Source organism: Pyricularia pennisetigena, chromosome 3 (assembly GCF_004337985.1).
Source record: "Pyricularia pennisetigena strain Br36 chromosome 3, whole genome shotgun sequence".
NCBI classification, from domain to species: domain Eukaryota; kingdom Fungi; phylum Ascomycota; class Sordariomycetes; order Magnaporthales; family Pyriculariaceae; genus Pyricularia; species Pyricularia pennisetigena.
The window spans coordinates 7,727,560-7,751,383 of NC_043742.1; the positions used below are offsets into that span (position 1 = coordinate 7,727,560).

General features: G+C 52.1%; 8 protein-coding genes across 8 annotated transcripts; 3 read left to right on the forward strand and 5 right to left on the reverse strand.

The window, feature by feature from the left end:
• Positions 1 to 399: 399 nt before the first annotated feature.
• On the reverse strand, positions 400 to 1,113 carry PpBr36_03859 (uncharacterized protein; the record flags this gene model as incomplete). Its single annotated transcript, XM_029891028.1, has 4 exons — positions 400 to 475; positions 548 to 798; positions 887 to 969; positions 1,038 to 1,113. 4 exons carry the CDS (start codon positions 1,111 to 1,113, stop codon positions 400 to 402), a joined length of 486 nt encoding a protein of 161 aa, XP_029753813.1.
• Positions 1,114 to 1,640: 527 nt separating this feature from the next.
• PpBr36_03860 (uncharacterized protein) lies at positions 1,641 to 7,258 on the forward strand (the record flags this gene model as incomplete). Its single annotated transcript, XM_029891029.1, has 5 exons — positions 1,641 to 1,718; positions 1,790 to 1,856; positions 1,944 to 4,990; positions 5,044 to 5,257; positions 5,313 to 7,258. The coding sequence occupies 5 exons, from the start codon at positions 1,641 to 1,643 to the stop codon at positions 7,256 to 7,258; spliced, it is 5,352 nt and encodes a 1,783-aa protein (XP_029753038.1).
• A 347-nt stretch (positions 7,259 to 7,605) lies between these two features.
• Positions 7,606 to 9,027, reverse strand: PpBr36_03861 (uncharacterized protein; the record flags this gene model as incomplete). Its single annotated transcript, XM_029891030.1, has 2 exons — positions 7,606 to 8,365; positions 8,501 to 9,027. The coding sequence occupies 2 exons, from the start codon at positions 9,025 to 9,027 to the stop codon at positions 7,606 to 7,608; spliced, it is 1,287 nt and encodes a 428-aa protein (XP_029753037.1).
• A 1,107-nt stretch (positions 9,028 to 10,134) lies between these two features.
• Positions 10,135 to 10,854, forward strand: PpBr36_03862 (uncharacterized protein; the record flags this gene model as incomplete). Its single annotated transcript, XM_029891031.1, has 1 exon — positions 10,135 to 10,854. The coding sequence occupies one exon, from the start codon at positions 10,135 to 10,137 to the stop codon at positions 10,852 to 10,854; it is 720 nt and encodes a 239-aa protein (XP_029753040.1).
• Positions 10,333 to 10,835, reverse strand: PpBr36_03863 (uncharacterized protein; the record flags this gene model as incomplete). The annotated part of the gene is made up of 2 exons (XM_029891032.1): positions 10,333 to 10,712; positions 10,733 to 10,835. 2 exons carry the CDS (start codon positions 10,833 to 10,835, stop codon positions 10,333 to 10,335), a joined length of 483 nt encoding a protein of 160 aa, XP_029753039.1.
• A 134-nt stretch (positions 10,855 to 10,988) lies between the features above and the next one.
• Positions 10,989 to 11,874, reverse strand: PpBr36_03864 (uncharacterized protein; the record flags this gene model as incomplete). The annotated part of the gene is made up of 2 exons (XM_029891033.1): positions 10,989 to 11,496; positions 11,594 to 11,874. The coding sequence occupies 2 exons, from the start codon at positions 11,872 to 11,874 to the stop codon at positions 10,989 to 10,991; spliced, it is 789 nt and encodes a 262-aa protein (XP_029753034.1).
• Positions 11,875 to 14,377: 2,503 nt separating this feature from the next.
• PpBr36_03865 (uncharacterized protein) lies at positions 14,378 to 20,021 on the forward strand (the record flags this gene model as incomplete). The annotated part of the gene is made up of 5 exons (XM_029891034.1): positions 14,378 to 14,704; positions 14,834 to 14,910; positions 17,252 to 18,301; positions 18,358 to 18,618; positions 18,896 to 20,021. 5 exons carry the CDS (start codon positions 14,378 to 14,380, stop codon positions 20,019 to 20,021), a joined length of 2,841 nt encoding a protein of 946 aa, XP_029753033.1.
• On the reverse strand, positions 18,879 to 20,030 carry PpBr36_03866 (uncharacterized protein; the record flags this gene model as incomplete). Its single annotated transcript, XM_029891035.1, has 1 exon — positions 18,879 to 20,030. One exon carries the CDS (start codon positions 20,028 to 20,030, stop codon positions 18,879 to 18,881), a length of 1,152 nt encoding a protein of 383 aa, XP_029753036.1.
• Positions 20,031 to 23,824: the final 3,794 nt, after the last annotated feature.

Consider the following 23,824-nt stretch of genomic DNA (forward strand, 5'->3'; position numbering starts at 1 on the left):
TCGTAACTAACAAAGCTAATCTAGTATGCCAAGCTTCAGCTACCAAATGCTGTTCGAACTTGAGCCTTGCAACTCACATCACATCGGATTATCCCATTCTGCTGCACGGGTATCAAAGGTAACATCCAAGGCGCATATACCAGCAAAATGTCGCTTCTTTACATCTATTCTGTGCTATGGCGACTTCAATTGCATCGGTAAGTGAAGGCTCTCAAGACCCGCATCCCAGCCATCTTACTTCTCCCAATGCCAATAGTCATGTCTATCATGGCTTAGTCCTATCCGTTCTCGACAATGGCCAACGCTCGAACTGTTATCGTGTTTCAATACTTCATGACTGGCGTTATCCTTGAATAACGAGCCGACGAACGCTCTATTAACCCCTCATCCCGAATATTGCTAGCGGTTGTCTTTGTAGCAGTCGTAGACGGCGTTTTCCTCTTCTTGCGGGAGTTGATAGTTCCTTTGCATGTATCTATAACATAATGTAGGACGTCAGAATCAGGATGCGAGGGATAGGTCGTTGACGGAGCTGAAGGGCACGTACGTTCGCAGTTCGTAAAGCGCGCTAGAGATGGAAAATTTCAGGTGCTGCTGGGGATTGCCAGTGGCAGTCCACTCCTTCAAAAGATTGAACTTGGAAGGGTCTACACGACCATCGGTCGGGTCAACGCCAGGTAGGTTGATCTTGTTAATAAAGTGTATGGTAGGTGGCTCGTATGGGTATTTGTCGCTACAGTATAACTTCAAGCTGTAGATTCTGTCGCAAAAGTTGCTCTGGTTCCTTCCGCCGACAATCTATATGCGAATGTTAGCCAGTCGAGCAAGTCGCATTGGCTTCCTGGACCGCCTAATTATCGCAGTCTCGGGCAAAGGTATCGCGTACCACTGAAGGGCCGATAATCGTGCCCACCCATGTGTGTAGGTCCTGGTCTTCATCGTTGGAAGGTCGCCCGGCGGAAACAGCAGCTAAGTTCAGGAGAGCAATCTGTCAGCTGTTACCTAACGTAGTTCTTGGGAACCATAAATTTGCATACTTGGTCCTTCTACAGCCTCAAATGCTGCCAGCTCGTCGAGCAGAATAAATATGCGGGGTTGAACAGCTTTCGCCATGGTTGTCGAGTGCAAAATACGTGGTGGCTGCGTTTCAGTGGTATAAGATCAGAGCATAATCATGCAGCAAAATGAGTTTGCGGCTGGATGAGCGCCGACACAGTACTGGCGACTTTCGGTTGACGCGAGGTTTGCTCACCAGAGTTTCCTTCATCTTCCCTTGAAAGTCAACGCGGGGACAGTACAAGCTGCGCCCAATGACGAACAAAGTGGGGTTGTCCCAAGGCGGTGGATATTCTGCCGCGCTTTGTCATCCAACGTTTCCAGGATCTGGTCTTGGCGCTCGTTGCTCCCTGGTACGTGCAAGGGTATCAGTGCGACGTGTCGTGACACTAGAACAGGCAGCGGAGCGGCTGCTTTGATGGTCCTAACGGCATAGGATTCTTCTTAGACGCCCGTTCTATCATTCACGGAACAGCTATTGACAATCGTACATGGCCCTGAAGGCTTTTGCAGCTTGTGATTGACTGTAGACGAAAGATCCAGGCTATGATGTCGACGGGTCTGATTCCATTGTTACTACCAAGATGACGGCACAGCTCCTCGCTACAGAGCTCACCAACCTCATTCAGGAGAGCAAGAGGAAGCACAACGACCTTCGACAAGTATGTGCACTTCCGCTTGTCTACCTAGACTTTTGGACCTCCAACTTATCATGGCTCTTTGTGTCCAATAGGCAGCAGAAAGGTCACTGGAGGAGCTGAAGAGCTTGAACATTTCCTCCGAAGCTCAACTTGGTCCAGGTTGGTCACGTGCTCTATTTGCTTTCTTTTGGACACCCCTGACGATGATGAAGTATAGACTAACCACAACTACACTGGATGATACAGAGTTGACGCAGAAAACCAGCTTTGCCAATCCGTTTATTATTGCTTGCGGTACCAAAAATGCCAAGTTCACGGGCATCGCCATTGTCTGTCTACAGAGACTCATCGTCTCCAAGGCCCTACCGAGACCGAGGTTGAACCAGGTCCTAGAGGCATTGCAAGGGGCTACTTCGGCAGGGCTAGATGTCCAACTCAAGATCCTTCAGGCACTACCATCTTTGCTGCAGAATTACTCCAGTGACATTCGAGGCGAGCTCTTGGTCACAGCCTTGAACATCTGCTTCATTCTGCAGTCCAGCAAGAATGCTATTGTAAACAATACATCTGCGGCGACCCTGCAGCAGCTTGTCGTTACCGTTTTTGACAAGGTTGTCACAGAAGATAGTGAGTCTCGGCTAGCCACTATTCCTGATAACCCTGCGCTTCTGACAAACTCTTTGATAGGAGAAACACCTGATGGCCCAACAGTGGGTGAGGCGCCCACCGAGGGCGGCGTCGTATCGCTTAAACCAGCTGCGATGGATGCGTATCGAGTATTCAACGATCTCTGCCTTTTGACCGAGTCTCAGCGGCCTGAGTATCTCCGGTTTACCGGTCTCCCGCAAACCTTTGGCCTGGAGCTTATCGAGTCTGTCTTGACAAACCATGCCAGTACTATCAGCAGCCACCCGGAACAGGCCTATATCCTGCAGACCCGGGTGATGCCATTTATCGTCCAGTCTCTTGCGGCGAAGTTGAATTTTCCTACCACCGTCAGGTTTCTCCGGATACTCTACACCATCCTGCGAAGACATCTCACCTTGTTACCTTCCGAGTGTGGCGAAGCTCTTGATATTCTTACGCGACTCCTTGACCAGGAAACTCTTACATGGAAGCGCTCCTTGTGTATGGAGGTTTTCAGAGGCATCTTCTCCGATGCTGGTCTGCTCCGGAAAGTCTACTCGCTTTTTGATGCACGTGACGGCCAGCAGAAAGTACTGAAAAATCTCATGGCTACCTTTGTTCGTGTCAGCACCGAGAAACCCAACATCATAGGTCTGGGTCAACAGTCTACCATCCCTGTGGCAAACCCATACTCTAGCATTGGGGCGGCGACCGACCAGGCCATGCTGGACGCTGCTGGTGTCGGTGGCATAATCAGCGGGCCCGCCGGCTCTGAGGGATACAACACGGGCATCAGTACACAATGGAGTTCAGTCAGGGTTCCGTGCATCGACCAGCTGGATAAAACTGAGCCACCCTCCATACCCGAATCATACATCTACAGCCTCACTTTGGCATGCATCACGTCGTTATCCGAAGGTCTGGCCAAATTCATCCTCCCACTCACCATTGCTGACCGGAGCAAAAGACGGGGACCCAAGACCGACACCGGAGCAGGAAGTGGTAGAAACTCACCGGCACCACCGGCGGAAGAAACCATGGGCACTCCAAGCAAGGGGGCCCTTGAGAGAACATCTTCTTATAAGAGGAATCCTGTGCCAGTCAATCCTCTTTTACTCGAGGAACATCCTCTCCACGCCGACATCAAAATCTGCGCAAATATTGTGGAAGAATGCTGGCCAGCCATCTTGGCCACATGTTCCACATTCCTAACATCAGCCCTCGATTCCGAATACTATCACGGTCTTGTGCGAGCATTTCAAAAGTTTGCACACGTGGCCGGTCTCTTACAGTTAACGACTCCCAGGGATGCATTTTTAACGACCCTTGGAAAGGCTGCAGTACCACCAAATGTTTTGACCGCTTGCTTGAATGGTTCAGGTGCTCGGCCACAAACACCCACCGGTTCTGATTCTGCAAACAGCCTTCTGGGTAACGCACGAGGCATTCTCAGCTCCGATAGTCTCCAAAATCCTGACAGACCAAGACAGGGGTCGGTAGTAGATGTCGGACCGGCTACACTGAACACGAGAAACATGCTCTGCTTGAGAGCTTTGCTGAATCTTGGTATCGCTTTGGGCCCCACACTTGAAGAATCATGGCGAATACTGTTGGAGACTCTACAGCAAGCAGACTTTGTACTCTTTGCGTCAAGCAAAGTGGCAGGCAGAGTGCCAACCGCCACGAGGACACCTGATCAGCAAGCCGATAGTGAAGCACAGGCTTTACTTGGAAACTTCAATTCCGAGGTCAAAGCCGTGGAAACTGCTGCATCGCGACTATTCGAGAGCACGGTAGACTTTTCCAACAAGTCTTTCGTCGAGGTTGTCAAGGCAGTCTGCGATTTGCTCGACAAGCCAAACGAGCCTGCCTCGCCTGCAGCAGCACGCCCAGAGTCTCCAGCTTCTAGTAGCGGAAATGACACTCTCAGAACACCTGGACAGCGCCACAGACGGACTATGAGCTCCATGAGCATCTCAGCACCGTCGGCGGCAGCCACCCAACAAGATCAGTTCGCATTGGCAAAGCTTGGCGACCTTGCCTCGATCAATCTCGAAAGGCTTCTGACATACCCACCGGCTGATTCGGGCTGGACACCACTGGTATCAGAGCTGATTGGTACACTGAGCTCTGCGACTGTCAATGCCCCTGTCCGGTCGCGTGCCGCCGACATTCTTGTTCGCTTTGTCCTTGAGTGTGTATCTGCAGTAGCCGGGACACCAGATGAGGTCAGGGGGGCAATTCAGCTTCGCCTGTTCGAAGCACTGCGCGACTCGCTGTTGCCACTGCAAATGCCAAACAGGGAAATTACTGTTGCTACGCATTCCACAGACGTTGAAATCCACAAAATCATTCTAGAGGGCTTAAAAAGCATACTGGAAAGCTGCGGGGAGAGTCTCTTGAGCGGTTGGGATATAACATTCGAAATAATTGACAGCATATTCTTGCGCCGCCGATTTTCGCCGGCTCAAGGCGAAGACGAGAGTAGCAAGCCCCCTGAAGCATTGATGACCAGGTCTATCAAGCTCATAAAGCCCTCTTTCGACTCTCTGCAACTAATATGCTCGGACTTTCTGGCATCTTTGCCAAATTCGTGCTTCTTGCTTCTGGTTGACACTCTCTTTAAGTTTTGCTCCCAGGATGATGACCTGAACGTTGCTCTGACGGTAAGATATTCGCGACATCCCTTAATGTACAAAGCTAACGGCTGGCACCTCAGACTGTAACATTCTTCTGGGCCATATCCGATTTTCTTTCTAGCAAAAGCCAGTCGCTTTCAATCACAGAAGACATGGTAGAGGGCACGGGCGACTCTGCGTTGGTCGGCCTTGCTTCAGACCCGAAACATCCTGCAGCCGATGCTGCCCTCTGGATGCTGCTTCTACTCAGGTTAACAAATGTTACAACGGATCAACGACTGGAGCTACGAAACAGTAAGTTTTGTTCGCAAAGTAAATGTCCATTTCATTGTATTGACTTGATAAATAGGTGCTATCCAAACACTTTTGCGCATTATACACGCCTATGGAAGTAGCCTCAGCCCAGAAGCATGGTCTATATGCATCAAGTCGGTCATTTTTAGGCTCTTAACCTTCATCCAGACACGACTGGGCTCGGCCCACCCGGATTCAAAAACTATGGCAAGCAGTGACTGGGATGACACTGCCGTCGTCGTAATCAATGGCGTGTCGGATCTCTTGTCAAATTACCTCGAAGTTCTCCTTGGCCACAGCGGTTTCAAGAGCATATGGAGCGACCTACTTCAGCATTTTGCCAACATGCTCGACTTTAACGTCTTGGAAATCAACAGTGCCACATTCAACAGTCTTGGAAGGATACTGTCCAAGGTTGCGGCTGGCCCTCGCAAGAAGTTTGACAAGGAAGCTGTCGACCTTGCTTGGAATCTTTGGTCTCGTAGCCTCCCAGTACCTCCTCCTGAGCAGATAGCTGGAGACAACCAGAAGTGCCTTGTTTCATGGGTAGAGGCGCTTTTGGAGCTGTATCGTCTCATCCATGAGACCTTGGACGTCGAACGTGTGCGACGTCTTCTGGCTCTGGTGCGTGAGGCGATGATCCAAGCCACCCCTGGGTCGTACGCCAGTGACATTGAATACCTAACGCCGCTGCAAGGAAAAATTCTCGAGGTATTGCGGACGGTACGCACTGATATTAGTGGCGGCGCTCCCTCGGCCATGATTTCCCAGACAGCCGAGTTTGTGGCCTTTGCTTTCGATCCCAGCAGGACGATCAACACACCAACTCAAAAGCGCACCTACGTGGCTATGTCCAAGGAGAGCATGCGCATCTTGCATTATCATGTCACCAGCAATGCTTCTGATGCTGACATGTTTGCAAGTGGTGCCTTCCACGCTGCTCTCGAGGCCCTCGCGCGTCCCATTGTAATGAAGTACAGCTTTGGGGTAGTAACCAAATCGATCCAGCCGTGGCGCGAAGCGACGGAGGCTACCCTGGCTATTCTCGAGACGACGTTACCACATCTGAAAGCCGCGTCGGCTGAGGATGTGCCCCGAGAAAAGGCACAGGCCATATGGCATGTCATTGTCGAGATTTCTAATGGAATCATTAGCGCGGACTGCGATTCTGCACCAAACAGTTCAGACTTGCAAGCGGATGAGATGTTCGACGTGGACTCGTTCCAGCGGCTGCGCGAGCTTATCGTGCCTGCATTGGGAGGACAAGATGTGGCCGAAAAGACAAGAAAGGCTTTCGCAGAAGGACTGTTTCGGACATCCATCATGCATGAGCTGACACCTGCTGAGAGCCAGGTCATGCAGTCACACAATGGATGCGACGTGCAGCGTGGGTTGGGTATGGTTCTAAAAGCCAGGGATGGTCGGACGATCGATCCGGTGCGAACTAGGCGTGCCAAAATGGCGGGCGTCTGTCTGGAAGAGCTGTTTGCATTGGTTGAAGTCAAGGATGAGGAAGTGGATATGCCATCCATCGTAGTGCAGCCGCCGACTCCTCGATTTGCCAAACCGCCGCAGCGTATTGCAGACAGCAAAGAGAGCGATGGGCTGGGAGATGGGATGCAGGATTCTGCGAGCAGAGACAGGGATACAGCAGGCCAGCATGTGCAACTCGCCCGAACGACAGCCCCATATCTCATCCTCCGATGTGCGCTCACTCTGAGAGCATACATCGCGGATCAGCCACTGCGTGGGCGCATGCCGCAACCTCTCGGAGAGCGCGCGGAGCTGACACGGGTGGTCCAAGGCCTTGTGGAACTCCGATCCGAGAATGACGCAATACCGGACCTGGAGGGTGTCGAGAGTGAGACGAGGAAACATCTACTGAGGCTTTATCCCCTGCTCGTCGGGACTGCAAGGGTTGCGGGACGCATTGGGGATGGCAAGGTTCTGGGTCTCGTGGGAGAGGCGCTGGAGGTTGTTGGGGGAGAGTTTGGGTTGTAAATCAAGCATCAGTCTCTTGGGTAATGTTCACGGCTTTAGTGTATAGAACGCGCAGGTGTTGACAAATTTTGATTCATGCACTGCTTTTTAAAGCAGGCGGCAGTAGTGAGTAGAATTACATGGCGTGTGTTATTTTTTATTTTTATTTTTTTCCAGGCTCGACATGTCCATGTGTCCGTACTTGATATGCTTCGACAATGATGATGGGAAGCGCTTTTCAAGACGCTTTCTATTTTCTACACGAGACAATTGAAACTGTTTGTTACACGCAGAAGAGGATTATGGCCTCGCGCCAAAACTCCACTGCAAGGCTGACGGGAGGAGCATTTCCCTCTCATCAAATGTTTTTACCTGTCCTTCTTGGTTACCTCGTCAAAGTCTGCAACGATGCTACCCTTGACGTCGTCAGCAATCACGGGCGTCGATGACGCATCGGCATCTTCAGCCTTGGCAACGGCACCGGCGTTGGCGGCCTGGCCCTGCACGGCGCCCACCTTGCCGTAGACGCTCAAGGCGGTGGCGATCATGCCGCCGATGTCACCCACGTTGCCCGGCACGACGACGGCGGTGCCCTCCTTGGCCAGTTTGCCAAAGGCCTCGACGTACTTCTCAGCGACGCTCAGGTTGACGGCGCCCTGGGCGGCCTGCTTGCCCTCGGCCATGCTCCTGGCGACCTGGTCGATGCCCTGGGCGGTGGCGCGGGCCTTGAGGAGTATGGCCTCGGCCTCGCCCTCTGCGCGGTTGATCTTCTCGGCCTTGAGGGCCTCGGAGGCCAGGATGACGGATTGCTTGCGGCCCTCGGCGATGTTGATGGCCGACTGGCGCTGGCCCTCCGAGTCGAGGATCTCGGCGCGCTTGGACCGCTCGGCCGTGACCTGGCGGTGCATGGCCTCGACGACGGCGGTCGGGGCGTGGATGTCGCGGATCTCGTACCGGAGGCACGTCACGCCCCAGGCCTGCGCGGCCTCGTTGATGGCGGCCGTGATGTTGGTGTTGAGCGCCGCGCGCTCCTTGAGGACGTGGTCGAGCGTCAGCTGGCCGATCTCGGATCGCATCGTCGTCTGGGCCAGCTGCGAGATGGCGTACTCTGCGTCCTCGACGCCGTAGCTGTGGGTGGTTTGTCAGTGAGGGTTGTTCCTGGGGGGGAGGGAAGAGGTGGTCATTTATGGACGTGATTTGCCACAGGGCAAATGACTTTGTCAAGGACAAAAGGAACAAAAACAAAAAGAAAAGCATACTAACCTAGCCTTGTACGCATCAAAAACGCGCGTGTACAGCACGCCGTCCAGCTCGAGCGTCACGTTATCGGCCGTGATGGCGCTCTGGCTCGGTATCTCGATGGCGACCTCCTTGAGGCTCTTTACGTATGCGATGCGGTCGAGGAAGGGGACGAGGATGGCCAGGCCCGGCTCGAGGATGCGGTGGAACTTGCCCATGCGCTCCACGACCCAGGCCGTCTGCTGCGGCACGAAGCGGACGATGGTGTTGGCCGGCAGGCGCTCGCGCTGAAAGTAGGTCGGGATTGCGCCGCGGCCACCGGGACCGGCGCCTGCCGAAACCGCCTTGGAGGCATCGGAGCCGGCCTGATCGAGAAAGGTACGTCGTTGTTGGTTCCGCGGTTGGCGATTCGGTTGTTGCCTGGGGCTGCCGAGGACGAGGCTGGTTGTGGATGTCGAGTTTGCGCTGCCTGTTGCTCCTGCAGCCGCTGCGAGGGTGCGTCGGACGGCGGGCAACGCCGGGTTGCTCCTGTTGACGAGAGCTGTTGCCATGTCACCGAGAGTGTGGCATTTGTCGGTGGTTGTGTTGTGGGTGGGTGTGTGTGTATGTGTGTCTCGAGTGTGACTTGTTGTGGGAGGTCGATTGGCCGTTTGCGGAAAACGGTCAAGGGTGGTTGTTGGTGGTGGCGTCGGTTCGAACGGCTGGTGGGATTATTTTTTTTTTTATTTTTTTTTGTAGTCGTAGCGTCACCCCATTCTCGTAAAAGGTCAGATCGCCGAAGCGCGGACAAACTGAAATTCATGCTTGGCGTGGTGGCCCAAGCTTCTTGTCCGCTATGCTGTGGTGTGGAAAGGAAGGTGCCAGGAATCTGCAATATGTTTTTTTTTTTTTTTTTTTTTTTTACCCTCAATGGATCAATTCTATAGTAGAATCTTCTAGGTTGGCTGTCTTTTTTGTATTTTTCTTGGCCCCTTTCGGTGTTTTTGTCTGATGTGATCACCGTCCCAGGGTGTTTCTGCCAGAGGCACTGTAATAATCGTACCACTATGCTTTTTGGTTGAATGGCCAATTTGTGCCGGTATCAAGAGAATGTAGCATCGACAGAAACATGGATTTCCACCTTTCGTATTTGTTCACAATTAATTAGGCTGGACAAAGAATATGTCTTTCTTTCCCTTGACTTCTTTTCTTCTTTTTTCTTCTTCTTTTTTGCCCCCTCATGAGGGTGAGTCAACAAATCATCAATTTGGCTGACATGCACAGCTTCCCCAGCTTTTATACTCGAAGCTCCACATTCCCCCAATACTCCAGTCGCTTGCTTGTAAGCTAGACTAGCTGTTAAGAGGTTGCAGGCCGTATTACTCTTTCGCAAGAGTCATCGCTTGTATTCACATTTATCAGTTCTCTGTGAGATTTGCGCTGACCATGCATCCGGTAGAAAACGGACTAAATTTAAGTGGTGCGCCTGGGAAGGGGATGGCCTAGACAAATTTCCAACTTGACCGCCTGGTGGTTCTATAGCATTGGACAACTGGGGGAGTGTCTAAGTTGTCGGGCTATAAAGTGACATTTCATCCCTGCAAAGTGAAGCCCTACACATGGATTCCAAAAGAATAAAAAAACACCACAAGACCTTGCAAGACCTCATATAACAAAACATGTCCAACGTAACCATGACAGACCCTGTCCAAACCAAAGACTCCACGGTCCCCCAGGATCTCAAGGCGCGCATCAAGCAGTCTTATGACGTCATTTCCGAAACCTATGCGGACTGGACCAAAGACCACGCCGACGTCAAGCTCGAGTTTGTCAACAAGCTCATCGACTTGATCCCCGGCCGCCCTGACGCCAAGCTGTCAATCCTCGAGCTCGGCGCTGGGGCCGCAACCCCAGTGACCGAGCACGTACTCGCCACGCTGCCCTCTGCCCGCGTTACGGCCAACGACATGTCCAGCTCCCAGGTCGCGGCCGGCAAGGCGAATCTGCAGAAGCTCGGGTTCGGCCCGAACAGAGTCGAGTGGCGCGAGGGCGATATGATGGCCCTGCGGTTCCCGGCCGGGACCTTTGACGCGACGCTGGCGTTTTACAGCATCATCCATCTGCCGTCGGACGAGCAGCGGGTGATCATGGCCCGCATCTTCGACTGGTTGCGGCCGGGTTCCTATCTCCTGGCAAACTTTCCCGAAACGGCGCTGGGTGACGCAGTCACGCAGAAGTGGCTGGACCACGAAAAGGGCTGGATGTATTGGAGCGGACTCGGGGCGGAGGAGACGCTTCGCTCGTTAAAGGCGGTCGGGTTCGAGATTGTGGTCGAGGAGCTCCGGCGCGAGCATGAGCATTCTGTCTTTCTCTGGGTCATTGCGAGAAAGCCGGCGTGATAGATTTGTAGCTGCTTGATTATAAACGACACACACACAACGTCCATATCCTACCTAATGCATTCCGTAACCAAAAATACTTTGCCTAACCCCCCCTCTTTCAACAAACCCCAACGACATCCAAGCCAACTTATTTAGGCAGACTGGGACTTGAACCAGCTAATTGCCTGATCCTCCGCCTCGTCGGCCAGTGCCGAGGTATCCTTGCCCGTAAAATCAGCCCGGACGCAAAAGGAATGCCCCGCGCTGTAAGCCTTGACCTCGCACTTGGCCGCACTCTTCCCCACGATCCGCTCGATCTCTGCGATCCGCGCGTCCCCTCCCATCACGTGGTCGTCCTTGGCCAGCGCGAACGAGACCGGGACGGCTAGCCGCGCCAGGTCGTCAGGGACGGTCACGTGCGACGGGTGAGCAACGAAGACGGCCTTCACGGGCGGGTTCGGCATTGAGGCCAGCGCGAGGGCATACCGGCCGCCCCAGCTGAGTCCCGCGGCGAACACGGGCAGGCCACGCATGGCCTCGGGGCCGTGGCTCACGGCCGAAAAGAAGGTCGCTACGGTGCTGGTGGGGGAGGTGCGGCGGAGTATGTTCTGGTACACCATGAACGGAATCCAGGTCATGGCTAGCCAGATAGCGGAGTATCTGGAAAGATTGTCAGTGTGAAAATATTAAGAATGATACAACACATTATAATCATGACATGAAAAAATAAAAATAAAAATAAAACCTCAAGACTCACGCTTTGCCCAGCAAACTTCCCCCAATATACCCACGCAGCGACCCCAGCGTCGACGGCGGCAGCACCACACCACCGAGGAAATCAGGCACGATGACGCGATACCCACCCTTGTCGGCGTAGTTGTCGGCCAGCAGCCGGGTGTTTTCAAACTCCCAGCCAAAGGCGTCCGACACAACTACCACGACGCCCTCGATGGCGCGACCGTCGGACGGCTCCGTGACGTACGAGTCCAGGCCGTGGAGGCGCGTGGTGCTGCCTCGCGGAGTTCCTTGGCTCGGCATTGCTTCCTTTTTTGGGGGGGATTTGGCGGAGGGTGAGACTTTTAATTCGGGGGAAGATACTCGAAATTGGCAAAGCTAAGATGATCCTGATTCGCGGTGCTTGGCAAATCCTTGGAAGTACAGTTACAGTACGACTGGATTCAATGTTTATCGTTTGGGTATTGGTGATAGGTCGCTTGGTTTAAAAAAAGAATAATGAATCAATATGGACTGAGCGGTGAAGCTGGTTCTTAGGTAATAGGTAGCAATTGAGTTTCTGGAGATGGCGGATGAGTTAAAGAGCGGCTAACGGCAGCTTCATGACGACGGATGATGACGAACTGGCGTGAACTCTGGTGAAAAAGGCCTTGGACGGGTGGTGTTTAGCCCCACCTGCACTTGCTGGAGCTTGGGCCTACCTGCTGTGGTAGCTCCTGCACCTATAAGTTTCTATGGCCTGCTGTCACATGGAATCACACGTGTTGATGTGGGGTTATCTGCCATGTTCAAAACCAGCACGTGACAGCCCGGACGAATACCTCCTGGTAGTGTGACCATTGCACCTAGCTGTCTTTATGAAGAGTCGGGAGTTTGCATGTCGTGCACTGCTTGGTTAGTATCCACTTTTCTACTCGAAACCGTACTCAAATTCACAAGTCTCTCGCTGACCAGTATGTACTCGATCACCTTCAACACCGCCCAGGAAGCCCGAAATGCGTTTGCGGGATGTGAGTATGGGAAGATAAGCAAGAGAATGCCGGCAGAGGATTTTATGAGCTGCTGCCGCTGGTTTTTTTTTTGTAAGCTTTATCTATACTCTTGCTGCGAGGATTGATGAGATATGACATTTGGACGACGACATATCCCGGTATATCACAGCTCAGTGAACAGTCATGATGCTTACAGTATTTTTTATATCCTGGCATTACATGTATCATGTCTGTTCAAGTATCCTCTGTCAGGAAAGCACTGAGCAATGACTAGCCATTTAGAGGGTTGAGGCTTGAAAGACAAATTTCTTAGAGCAAGCCTATTGCGGAATAGACATACTATAGTCTTTCCAGGGAAGGGGTAACGCGTCATGAAGTTAAATACCATGACATCTGAAAGTCAAGGATAATCTGCGGATTAATCCCAAAGCAATACAGATCAAAACACCAACTTTTTTTTTCTTTTTTTCTTCAGAGTCAGTGACATAGATTTCACCCTAGAAAACGGTGGAAGCATTTAGCAACGAGGCCATAACCAGGCATTGCCTACGTTAGTAAGACTCAAAATAGTCGTAAAGCTGCCACTTGCGCATCCGCATCGAAAGGGTCAGGGATGGCTTCGGGCCGCAACCGCTTTTCCACCTCCAGACGTATTCGCAAGATTCTACTGTATAAATCAGCGCACTGGCCCTTGTACACTGAGGCGTTTTTTTGTTTGTTGCCATCTGCACTGTATGTGCTGTCGAGAGACTCCTAGGTTGCTCGTCTTAAAAAATACAGCAGAAAACCCCCAACGGGAACGATGAGCAGCTGGGATGGGAGGTTGTGCCCGGCAGGTAGTCCTATCTGAACCGGATAAGCTAGATTGGCCGTCACGTTATCTGGTCCGTAAGGCGATATCCGTCCGAAGTTGGATCGTTGAACTCTGCGAAAACAAAAGTATAAGTCGGTCACAACACAATTGGGCTAGCCGACCCGACTGGGTTATGTGCGCTGACAAGCCATCAAAAATGCCCGGAATCAGCCGTCTTGTTCCCTGCGAAGCTTGGACCCAATGGTGAATAGTCCGAGCAGAACAATACAGTGGCAAACACCAATGGTCTGGGTGGGGAAACAGTCGCGAGTCAACAGCTTGGATCTAGAATGGCAAATAGATCGCGGTTCTGCAGAAACTCGAACCATATGCCAAAGTGTCTCGACATTGATGGTCATTTCTGCAGAGCGATGACAAGCATGGAAGCTTGGCGAGAGACAAAACATCAGCTCCGGTCAAAGCACTCGCAGATTTATTATTCCTGTGAAGGCTGATTGATTCGAGGATGCAACTTTTCCGGCAAAGCCTTTGCTGTTTTGCTGACGCTAGCCCGTCAAATCGTCCAAGACATCGACGGAGTGGCGATGGGACGACGAAACCATCCTATCCTTGGGCTGAAGTTTCACTGTCCCCCCGGTTGGACGCGCCCACTGGTTCGCCGCGCGAGTCCTGCTACTCCTCTTGACACAGCCAGGTCCCTGCAAAACAGCCTTCATAGCCCGTTTAATAGACGTAAAAGGATAAGAGAGAGAAAAAAGAATGTGAACATGTGCAGGCGCAATAGTAAAATAAAAAGGCTTGTCTGCCCGCCTTGACACTTGTCGCTCAAAGGTTTTTCTTTTCTCTTTTGTGGGTTGCGGGCATCTTGATATAGATGCCAATGTGGTAGACCCGGACGCACGGAAATACAGAAACACCGTCGGAGTCATCAGCTTCGTGTGTACTGTCGTCATCACAACCGAACATCCCATCATCGATCACATAGCACGCCGCATTCAACATGGGTCTCCTATCGCCCCGAGGAATGCCGTGGTCCAAAGAGCCACCCAAGCCCAAGGCGCACATCCAAGCGTTCATCCGCCAGAACGAATCTCAAGAGCGGCTGGACAAGCCGCCGGCACCAGTCAGAAGCTACAGCTCACCTTCTTCCCGCCAAACGCAGTGGCCAGAGAAGAGCAGTGCACCCATGCCGCCCCAGCAAACGACCAGATGGACCAACGCAAGGCCGCCTGCCAAGCGGGCCGAGACGGAGCCCTTACCAATGCTCCCGCCAAGGCCACTGAACTGTCGGCCGGGTGAAGGTCCCAAGTTTGGCTTCCTTAGCAAGGTCTGTCCGAGGTTATGTCGGAGACATAGGCTGCCTGACTATGCAGAGGTTTGTAACACCCGGTAGATCGGGGGCTAGTCGACTCCGTGCGTAACCGGCCGTGCTGACAACATGCATTTTGACACAAAGGACGAGTATTGGACACCGAAAAGCAACGCTGCCATCATGAGAGATGATGCGATGTACTATGATGAGAGAAGAAGATGGTGAGCATTAGGCTGTATGGCAGGAAATGGGCCGGTGATGAAGAAAGTTACCAACTGGCTTTAAATGCCTGGATGAGCAAGGAGAAAAATTGCAACGACAAAACAAAAGAAAAAAAAGGAAAAAAAGGGAGGCAGAGTGCAAGGCAATGCCGGCGTGGCCATATACCCGTCGCTCTGTTTTCAAGTCAACAAATCGGACTGGGGGAAGATGTGGAAATCTGAAAATCTCGGCAATAGAGTAGCCTCGACAGGACACAGACCGGAAGGGACGTCGAATCAGCTACTGCTTTTGGTTGTTGGGGTCCAAAAATAGCAGAAGTTATACTATGAACAGAGGTTGATGATCCACTGTTGATCTTCTCCCCATACTCTGCCTACTGTACTTTACTATCGTAGTAAGTGTGCAAGGGACATAGCTTGATAAATAGTACTCTCACAAAGGAAGCATGCACGTCGATCCGCAGTTTATCACCATGCGAAGATCCTTGTGGTTAGTTGCGGGTCATTACCAAGCCGGTGGTTCCTCGGCGAACCTATGCGGCCTAAATTGATCTTCGAGAGTAGCTCTAGCACGCCACGTATAATCCGTCCTCCCCAATCTGGCCGGTGCATGTCCGCGGTGAGTGGTGACATTGTGTGACTGGGAGTGCTGGTGACGCGAGAGAATGATCTGTTTCCAGGACTCTGTTTGGTGTCCTCTTTTTCCCTTTCTTTCTCTTTTTGTCCTTTTCCTTTTCCACGATTGTCGCATCAATGTTTGTTGGCCCACAACGAGCTGCAGATCGGGACCACAATCGTAGCCGAGTGTACCTATCGTAGCAGTGATGGCCCCCAATAATCATTTGATCAATCACGTGGATAGCCATGTGGAGTTGTTTTGGTCTAAGCGACGTCATAAGTGCGTCGATCCAAACCCGCCGGCCCCGCTTCCAATGTAACGATCCCTGATTCAAGAGCTCCGCGGAGGTTACCACCTCAATCTTGTACATCCCACTTTGAAGAGCAACAAAGCATGGAAAACTGGGAAGCGAAAAGCAACAGAAGGAAGGAAAAACTTTCAAACTCCGTCTGAAATGCTGGCCACCGATACCACCAAAAAAATATGCTTACTATCCACAAACTAATCGATTAGAGATACCGCTAACTGGACACATACTAAGGCTAGCAGATCCCATCGTGCACTCGCACTAGCCAAAAACAAATTTTGAGGTTGGGATCATCACCCAAACGCAGGGTCCTCCCCACTCTAAATCTTCAAGCCAAACCACAGCGGCTACAGGCGAGCTGCTCAAGCTGCCGTACAGCCGGAGGCCAAGCATGAGCGTCTGATGAGTGATATACTAGACTAGGTATTGAAAGAATTCTTTTGTCTTGGCATCCTACCAGGTCTTGGTACCCTACCAGGTCTTCCTTCGTACGCTTACGGTGCATCCGATGTCTCTTGACTTCTCCTCGGCAGCACCCACGCCTTAACCGGCAGTCGCAGTGGCAGGGCCGTGCACCCACCCACCCTGTCATGTCATGCCATGCCACTGTGATGTGCCCCTCCCGGATAGCCGACCTCCAAGAAATTCCAATCCGATGGATCACCCCTGGTGGCTCCATCCGACCACGCTTTAATGGATGGCAGACCAACGAGTGCACACCGCACAATACTCCGAGATCTTCTGAGCAGCGAGTCCGACCTCGTGGATCGTCTTGATACAAGCATGACCATGCTATGGCTTGCAAGTCTACTACGTACCATACCAAGCATCTGCGAGGAGATTGAAATGTCTGCATTTTTCCTTCCCCATCCGTCACACTCCCGGCCGCGAACCTGTTTTCGATATCAGACTGGACGCTACCTTACTCGGACACAGGCGGAAATTGTATTGCCAAGAAAAGGGTCTTGATATGTGGACTGGAAATGCCCGGACACCCCTGACTCTGAGTCTGCGGGGGGGCATCCAGTGCCGCGTCAGACAGCTGATCCTTTCTTCACCTTTACTTCCAATTCCCGCCCCTTGATGCAGTATTTGAAGATCTGCCCCTTGACCGAGACTCTGAACAAACAACCTCACCAACAGCGGCCCTCAAACGTCACACTCCATCGATTATAGCATCCCGGCGATTATAGGCGGGCGGTCGCCGACTGACGGGAACTAGCAGAGCATCCCCACCGACCGGGAATCCCTGCGCCAAGCTCTGCGCGACGAGCGGCAGGCCGCTCCGGATATCGCAGGGCGATGGGGCACCACGCGCGGATGCGGCGATTGTACACGATTTTCGCCGCGTCCGCCGTAGTCGCCGCCTGCTTCTTTTCTTCCGTCCTCGCCGCCGAATGCGATCGATCCCTCAGGTTCGAAAACCAGGCCGACGTTGACAAGGCCAACTGCTCAAGCGTCACAGGAGATGTGGTAATACCTGCGACGGCGACTGGGGTCATCACGTTCAACGACCTTTTGAATATACAAGGAGAGTTTCGGGTGGATAGTTGCAAGGGAGATGGATGCTCGTTGGTTGGGATTTCGAGCAGGAACCTGACGAGGATCGGCGGGAGGCTGTACATTGAAGGGGCGTCGAGGTTACAGTCTGTCAAGCTACCGGGCCTGCGCAAGGTGAGAGGTGACTTGCACCTCCTCGATCTTCCATCGCTCAACGAACTCGACCTAGTCAGCATCAACAACGTGGGCAGCTTTCACTTGGTGTCGGCGCCAAAGCTCCTCCAAGCCAAGATAGGACTTGGTCGCGGAATCAGCACGGATCCCGACGTCGGACTCAAGAATATAACCGGAGAGGCAACAGGAGCCGGCGAGGCCGTGGTGGAGGTGCGCAATGTCGGCTTGTCCAACCTGAATGGGCTCATCGACTTTTGGGACGCCAAGAGGCTCATCGTTGAAAACCTGCCCAACCTCCACCGCCAGACGTTCCGGGTTCGCAACGTGGAGGAGATGCGCGTGGTTGGCAACGACAACATGACCCTTTACTTTTGGGAAGAGAACCTGATGGAGGAGACACCTGGTCCCAACATCACCCGTTTGCACGTCAGCGGGATCCGCCACATATCGCCGTGTCTTCACCCGGTCGTTCACGAGTTCATCGCCGACAACAATCCCCGCCTCGAGTATCTGCACTTTAACTTTGAAAAGCTCGCCCGGCTAGACGTGCACGATAACCCGAACCTCAAGAAGATGGTGAGCTGGGCGAAGCTTAATAGGTTCTGGAAGGACATACACATACAGGACAACCCCCAGCTCAGGCTGAGCCAGTTCCCGGCGCGCGCACCCGACGACAACTTGACGGCGTACGACTGCCCGGCTTTCTATAACGCGTTCAGAGACCAGTGGGCATGGTTTCCGAATGTTTTCAACAGTGTTGTCATCTCGGCCGACATTGACAATACTTTTTTGTGAGTGACGACATTTGGTCCCCAGCTCTTTTACAACTATACTAACTCTACCTCAGCAACGAAACATGGACAAGCCTATACCTCGACTCGTCCGGCCCCGGCACAACAAAGCCCAAGGTCATGGACGCGTTTGTGGTTAAATCATCCAACGACACCTTCAACTGTCAAGACCTCAACTTGCTACGGACGGAGAAAGGAGCATTCCCGGGCACGTATTCTTGCCAAGGCGAGACGTTGCCGGCGGGGTCGGGCGTGAGCCTAGAGGCACCAATGAGGGTGGCTCTTGTTATTGCTGCTATGATTGGTGCTCTGCTCTTGTAGGACACCCTACTGAGCGTCATTTTGTTCAACAATTCTTGCCGTCATGCGACTATGCAATGTATAAATTTTCATGGGACTAAAGGATTACGGGAAAAAAATCAGGTATACACAGTTTATTGTTTCTGTACACATATAATGAGATGAACAATGCAGATAAATATCTTTTAGGTCCAGGCGGACGCTGGCGTGCAATGCACTCGACACGTTTGGTATCCGATCCCATCCTTGTTCTAACGTCGTCATAACAACCCAAAACTTACATGTCCAGGCTAGGGTGCGCATTCTCAACAAGCATCCTAAAGTACTCCTCAAACCAAGCTCCAGCGCGCGTGGCGCCCTCCATGCCGCACTCGCCGTCAGACTCACCACCGGGCTTGACCCAGACGATACTGTCGACGTGGGGGTTCTCAACAGGCGTGCCGGGGGCGATGCCGAAGCCCGCAGGCTCGACGTTGCACCACTCTCCCCACTCCTTGCGGGCGCCGGGCAGGTGGACGCGGCCCTGGTCGATGAGGAAGCGCGACGGCAGGCCCTCGGCCTCGAGGTGCGGGGCGAGCGACAGTGCGTAGTGCGACTCGTCGTAGGAATTGGACCACTCGGTGTAGGGCTCGAGCGGCTCGGGCATGATGAAGGGGTTGTAGTTGGACACGTTGGTCACGACGCCGCGCACCGTCGAGTTGCCGCCCGCCATGCCGACGACCTTGGCGAACTCCTTGGCCGTCGGGGCCAGGTTGTCGTCCCATCCCAGCCAGCCGCCGTGCGCGGCGTCCAGGTACAGGTGCACGTGGTCGAACTGCAGCGACCGGATGGCGTGGGCGATGCCCTCCTCGTAGACGGGCGCCGCGCGCGCGCAAAACTCGACCCCCATGTTGGTGACGAGGTTCGCGAGCGAGTCGGGCTCCAGCACCACGGCAAAGGTGAGGTCCGCGGCCGCGGCGAGCTTCTCGGCAAACGGCGCCACGTACGTCTCCTTGTACAGCCGCAGCCCGTCCTTGGTCGAGTCGAGCTCGCCCGCCGACTCGCCCGCGCTGCAGTCGCGGTCGGGCAGGTTGTAGTGCACGAGGCCGACGATCTGGTCCTCGCCCGTGGCCTTCTTGGCGGCGCGGGCGCCCTCGATGGCCGCGTCGATGTCGGGCAGCGACGCAATGTTGGAGATCCAGACAAAGGTGCCCGTCTGCTGCACCTTGCGGACGCGTGCGGCGTTGGCCGAGTCGCCGATCGACTCGTAGTGCGCCAGCGCCGGCTCGGCCTTTTCGGCCCACTCCGGGTTCGCAAACAGCTTCTTGCCCTCGAACGGGTTGGCGCCTTCTTGTCGGCGCAGGTGGCGGGGGGACGATGCGCGGTTGCGCGGCATGGCGCTGACGCCGACCGTGGCCGTCAGCCCCAGCAGGACCGTTGAGAAGAGCATGATTGGGATGTGGCGTTGGGGACGTTGTGCAGCAGAGGGAGGCCGGCAAGTGAAGGAGGTTCTTGCTTTGCTTGTTTGCTGTTGCTGATGTTGCTGGCTGTCCGGCAAGGTCAAGTAATGGGCATTTTTATACTCGGAAAAAAAAAAAAAAAAAAAGGAAGTCGTCTCTTACTCTCCAGGGTACATCTTGGACTCAGTCCTTCCACGATGCGGCATATTTCGCAACATTAGAGAGAGGCTCAGGCGGCCCGAAAGACAAGCCAAGCCATGCATCGACCGGAAGGCGGAGCGGAGACCAATCCCGCGAGTGACTTTGTCCATTGGCATGGTGCGCATCTGGTATCAGCGATCTTTGGTTCCACCCTGGCAATATTGACTGGCTGGCCAAACAAACCACCATTCACTGCCAGGTAGTATTTCCCAAGAGAGATCGTCTCGGATGGAGGCCCGAATCCAAACTTTGTTGTCCATGTTGTGCAGTCGAGGACCGTGCCAAGACCACTGGGCATTGCTGCAATAGACAACCCTGGCATTAAATTCCGGAAGGGGGTGAAACGGGATGAAGACGGGACGTGACCTCCGAAGATGTGGGTTTATTTTCAACGTATTTATCCAGAGCCGCCAACCCCCCGTGTCACCCGGACAGGTTTACTGGCAGATCCATCCCAGATTCGAAAATCACCGTCCTGTTCTATTTATCCGTTCCTGCATCTCCCAAGAGTCGTCTCCGGGACACTCCCGAGTGAATGAGCATTTTATGCACCTTGGCCAATATAAAAGGCTTGGCTTACCCGCGCCTAGGGATGGTAACCTTTACTCTTCAGACACGGAGATCTATTGCAACGTCTGACGTTGCACCCTATCCGCTTGGCGGGCCGTTTACTGCGATTTCCGACAGTCGTCCATTTATATGCGACGCGACTTGCGGTTTTTTGGACTGCTTTCAGGTGAACAACAATTGCAATATCAAAATTTGCGATGGCCACATGCAAGGTTTATGGGATGACTTTTTTCTAAAGATTTCAGGGGAAATCAATCAAAGAAAAAAGAAAAAGAAAAAGAAAAAGTGTAAAGAAATCGAGACAACTTATTGACAAATGAATGCAACAGTAACTCGTCAAAAAGTTTAGGTTGCATCAGCCGTGAATCGAACACGGGGCCCATCGAATGGATTCATGGAATGGCAACGATGGATTTTACCACTAAACCACTGATGCTGGTTTAATTGTTGTTGTTGGGGCACGGACGATCTGCCGGTTAGATACCGAAACACAGCGGACAGTTACTAGGACGTTGGTAAGTTGCAACGTTAATGTGGCAAGATCCTTGGAGCCGCGCTTTGATTTATTTATTTATTTATTTTTTTGGCCCTGTCATGTCGTATAAGCATATTTATTGCTGGTTCACCAACTGCGACACTGGTTTACTAACGACGCAGTTAATAATGCGAAATATTATATTCAGGACTACTTTTTTGCTTGGCCATCAACTCCTTATCTGTATATAGTGCTAATCTGACAATTATACCTACCCCGTTAATGTTTTTCAGCTTAGTCAGTTGGGCTTTCGCTCGCCTTTGGTCTGGTCACTATAGCATGGGAAGAGCAGTTCATTTAATGGCCGCGCCAGATTGTCCCCTTGCTTCTTTTGAAATTGCGAATATTGCGTTTAATATTTATTTAAGTACGATGTGCAGCACTCAATTCCTTCCCGCCACCTGGACAGGGACGCCCCCTGGGGCCTTTTCCATTCAAGCAAACCGAACATCTCCAATAAAAAAAACCGACATAACAACGTAATTTCAGTCTCACGAGAATTTTGAAAGAGCCAAAAAGCATAAAAAGTGGACATGGGCGCAGCACAAGATAAAAATAAGTAAGAAGCTGCGCAAAAATATATGACAAGTGTGGGATTTGAACCCACGAGGCGTGAGCCATAGGAGCCTAAATCCTACTCCATAACCACTCGGACAACTTGCCAGACCAATTGGACGAAATCGCTTGCCAAACTGTGATATTATATACGAACAACAACTGCCTAAATGCCAAAAATTGCTCACCGAGCAAATCACTGCCGTATGTTTTCCAGAGAAGTATTATGCTTCATCAGTCTGGCAGCGCGGCTACCTCATAACGGCAAGTTTCGTAGGGGTCAAATCGCCTATTTGCCATTGCGTAAGCTATTCTATCCTAGCCCGACTTGCAAATTGTTTCTCGTGGGTGGATTGGTTAGTTGTCTTTTCCGCGCTTGCCCAACGAAGAAATTTCAATGTAGCTTCGCCGGCAAGAGATTTAGTTGTGGAGGAAGGAGCGGCGGCGGTGTTGCTGGCGATAATGCCTCAGCAAAAGCCCTTTACATAAGGTTGGAGCTTACGGACGAGCTTCGCTGGCTCCTCTAGATATAGCCTCGCGGTACGCTGGACTTTCTGTATTATTAATGCCGAACCAAGCCTCTTAATTCCCTCCCCATCTCTACTGGTACATATCTGGTAACCAATCTCTCTTAGTTACGGCCTTTAATCTACCTGTCTCCCTACCGTCCTGCGAGCGGTCCTGGGGCCAGGCTGCCTTGGATGAACCTGTCAGTGCATTCGCCTGGACAGGATATCTTCACGGCAGAGGCGAGAGTCAAGATTATCCTGAGACCATCAAACTCATGTCAATACGCAGGCGCACCGAGAATTGGTGCCTTGATTTTACCCCACCAAATTACAAATCGACCCCTGTGAGACTGACTCCTGGGGACCCAACAATCTTCGTCTTGCATCCGTCGACCATATGAACAGCAGCCATCTTCTCGATGTTGGCGCTGTATCGTATAGCCTGGGTGACTATCCCCAAGCGACTCAAACCGGCGCTATCGCCCTGGTCTCCAAGATCATGGCTTCAGCTCCGAGGCCTGCCCAGCTTCGTCATCCACGTGCACAATCGCTCCTCAAAACCCCTGGTTCGAACCAAAGGCCCGTATGCTGATGTCGAGGGGGACCGCTGATCAGGTGAAAGTTCTATCAGCTAGTTATCACGTTTGGTGTCCGCGCGATATAGTATAGACATAGATAAGGATAATAAAAGACTTGATTCAAAGATATATTTGCTTTGCCCTGTAAAACGATACTACGGCGACCCAAGCAAAGTAATTTTTCAGTCCAGCCACGATCTATGATCACAAATTTGGCCGCACTGTTGCACACAGATAGTCCAAATCACTGTTCATGGGTAATTTCCGAACACTAAATGTCTGCCTTTACTTCCTTTACTGGAAAAACTCACATTCTTATGTCCTGAACTTTAATGCCTAACTGGAACATCGGTCAAAGCTACGGGCTGGGTTTGTCCGCAATGTTACGTGATTTTTTCACTACATGCTGTTTGATAAATCATGCGATTTTCACGGCTGGCAAACATTCCATGCGAACCCTACTTACAGTATGTTTGTAGAAGCAACTGTTGGCTTTTGACTAACAGAAGTGCCTGCTAGATAGCAGCATTTACAAAAAGAATCTGTTACACTTTCCTTTCTGTAAGCAGAACGAGATGATCCCCAAGAAGTGTTCAAGTCAAGTCAAGTCAAGCCGTGAATTTTCTCATCGTCACATGCTGTTTGTTATTGTCTAGTATAAGTGGAACAACCCGTAAAAATATAAATTTTGCGTATTATTATTTTTGTTTATTAAAAAGTCATAAAATTAGCATTGCAATTGGAATACAACCTACAAAATATATCTATCAAACTTTTTTTTTCTTTTTTTTTTTTGGCACTATTTTCATTATGTATTCGCCCCAGTACAAAAACCC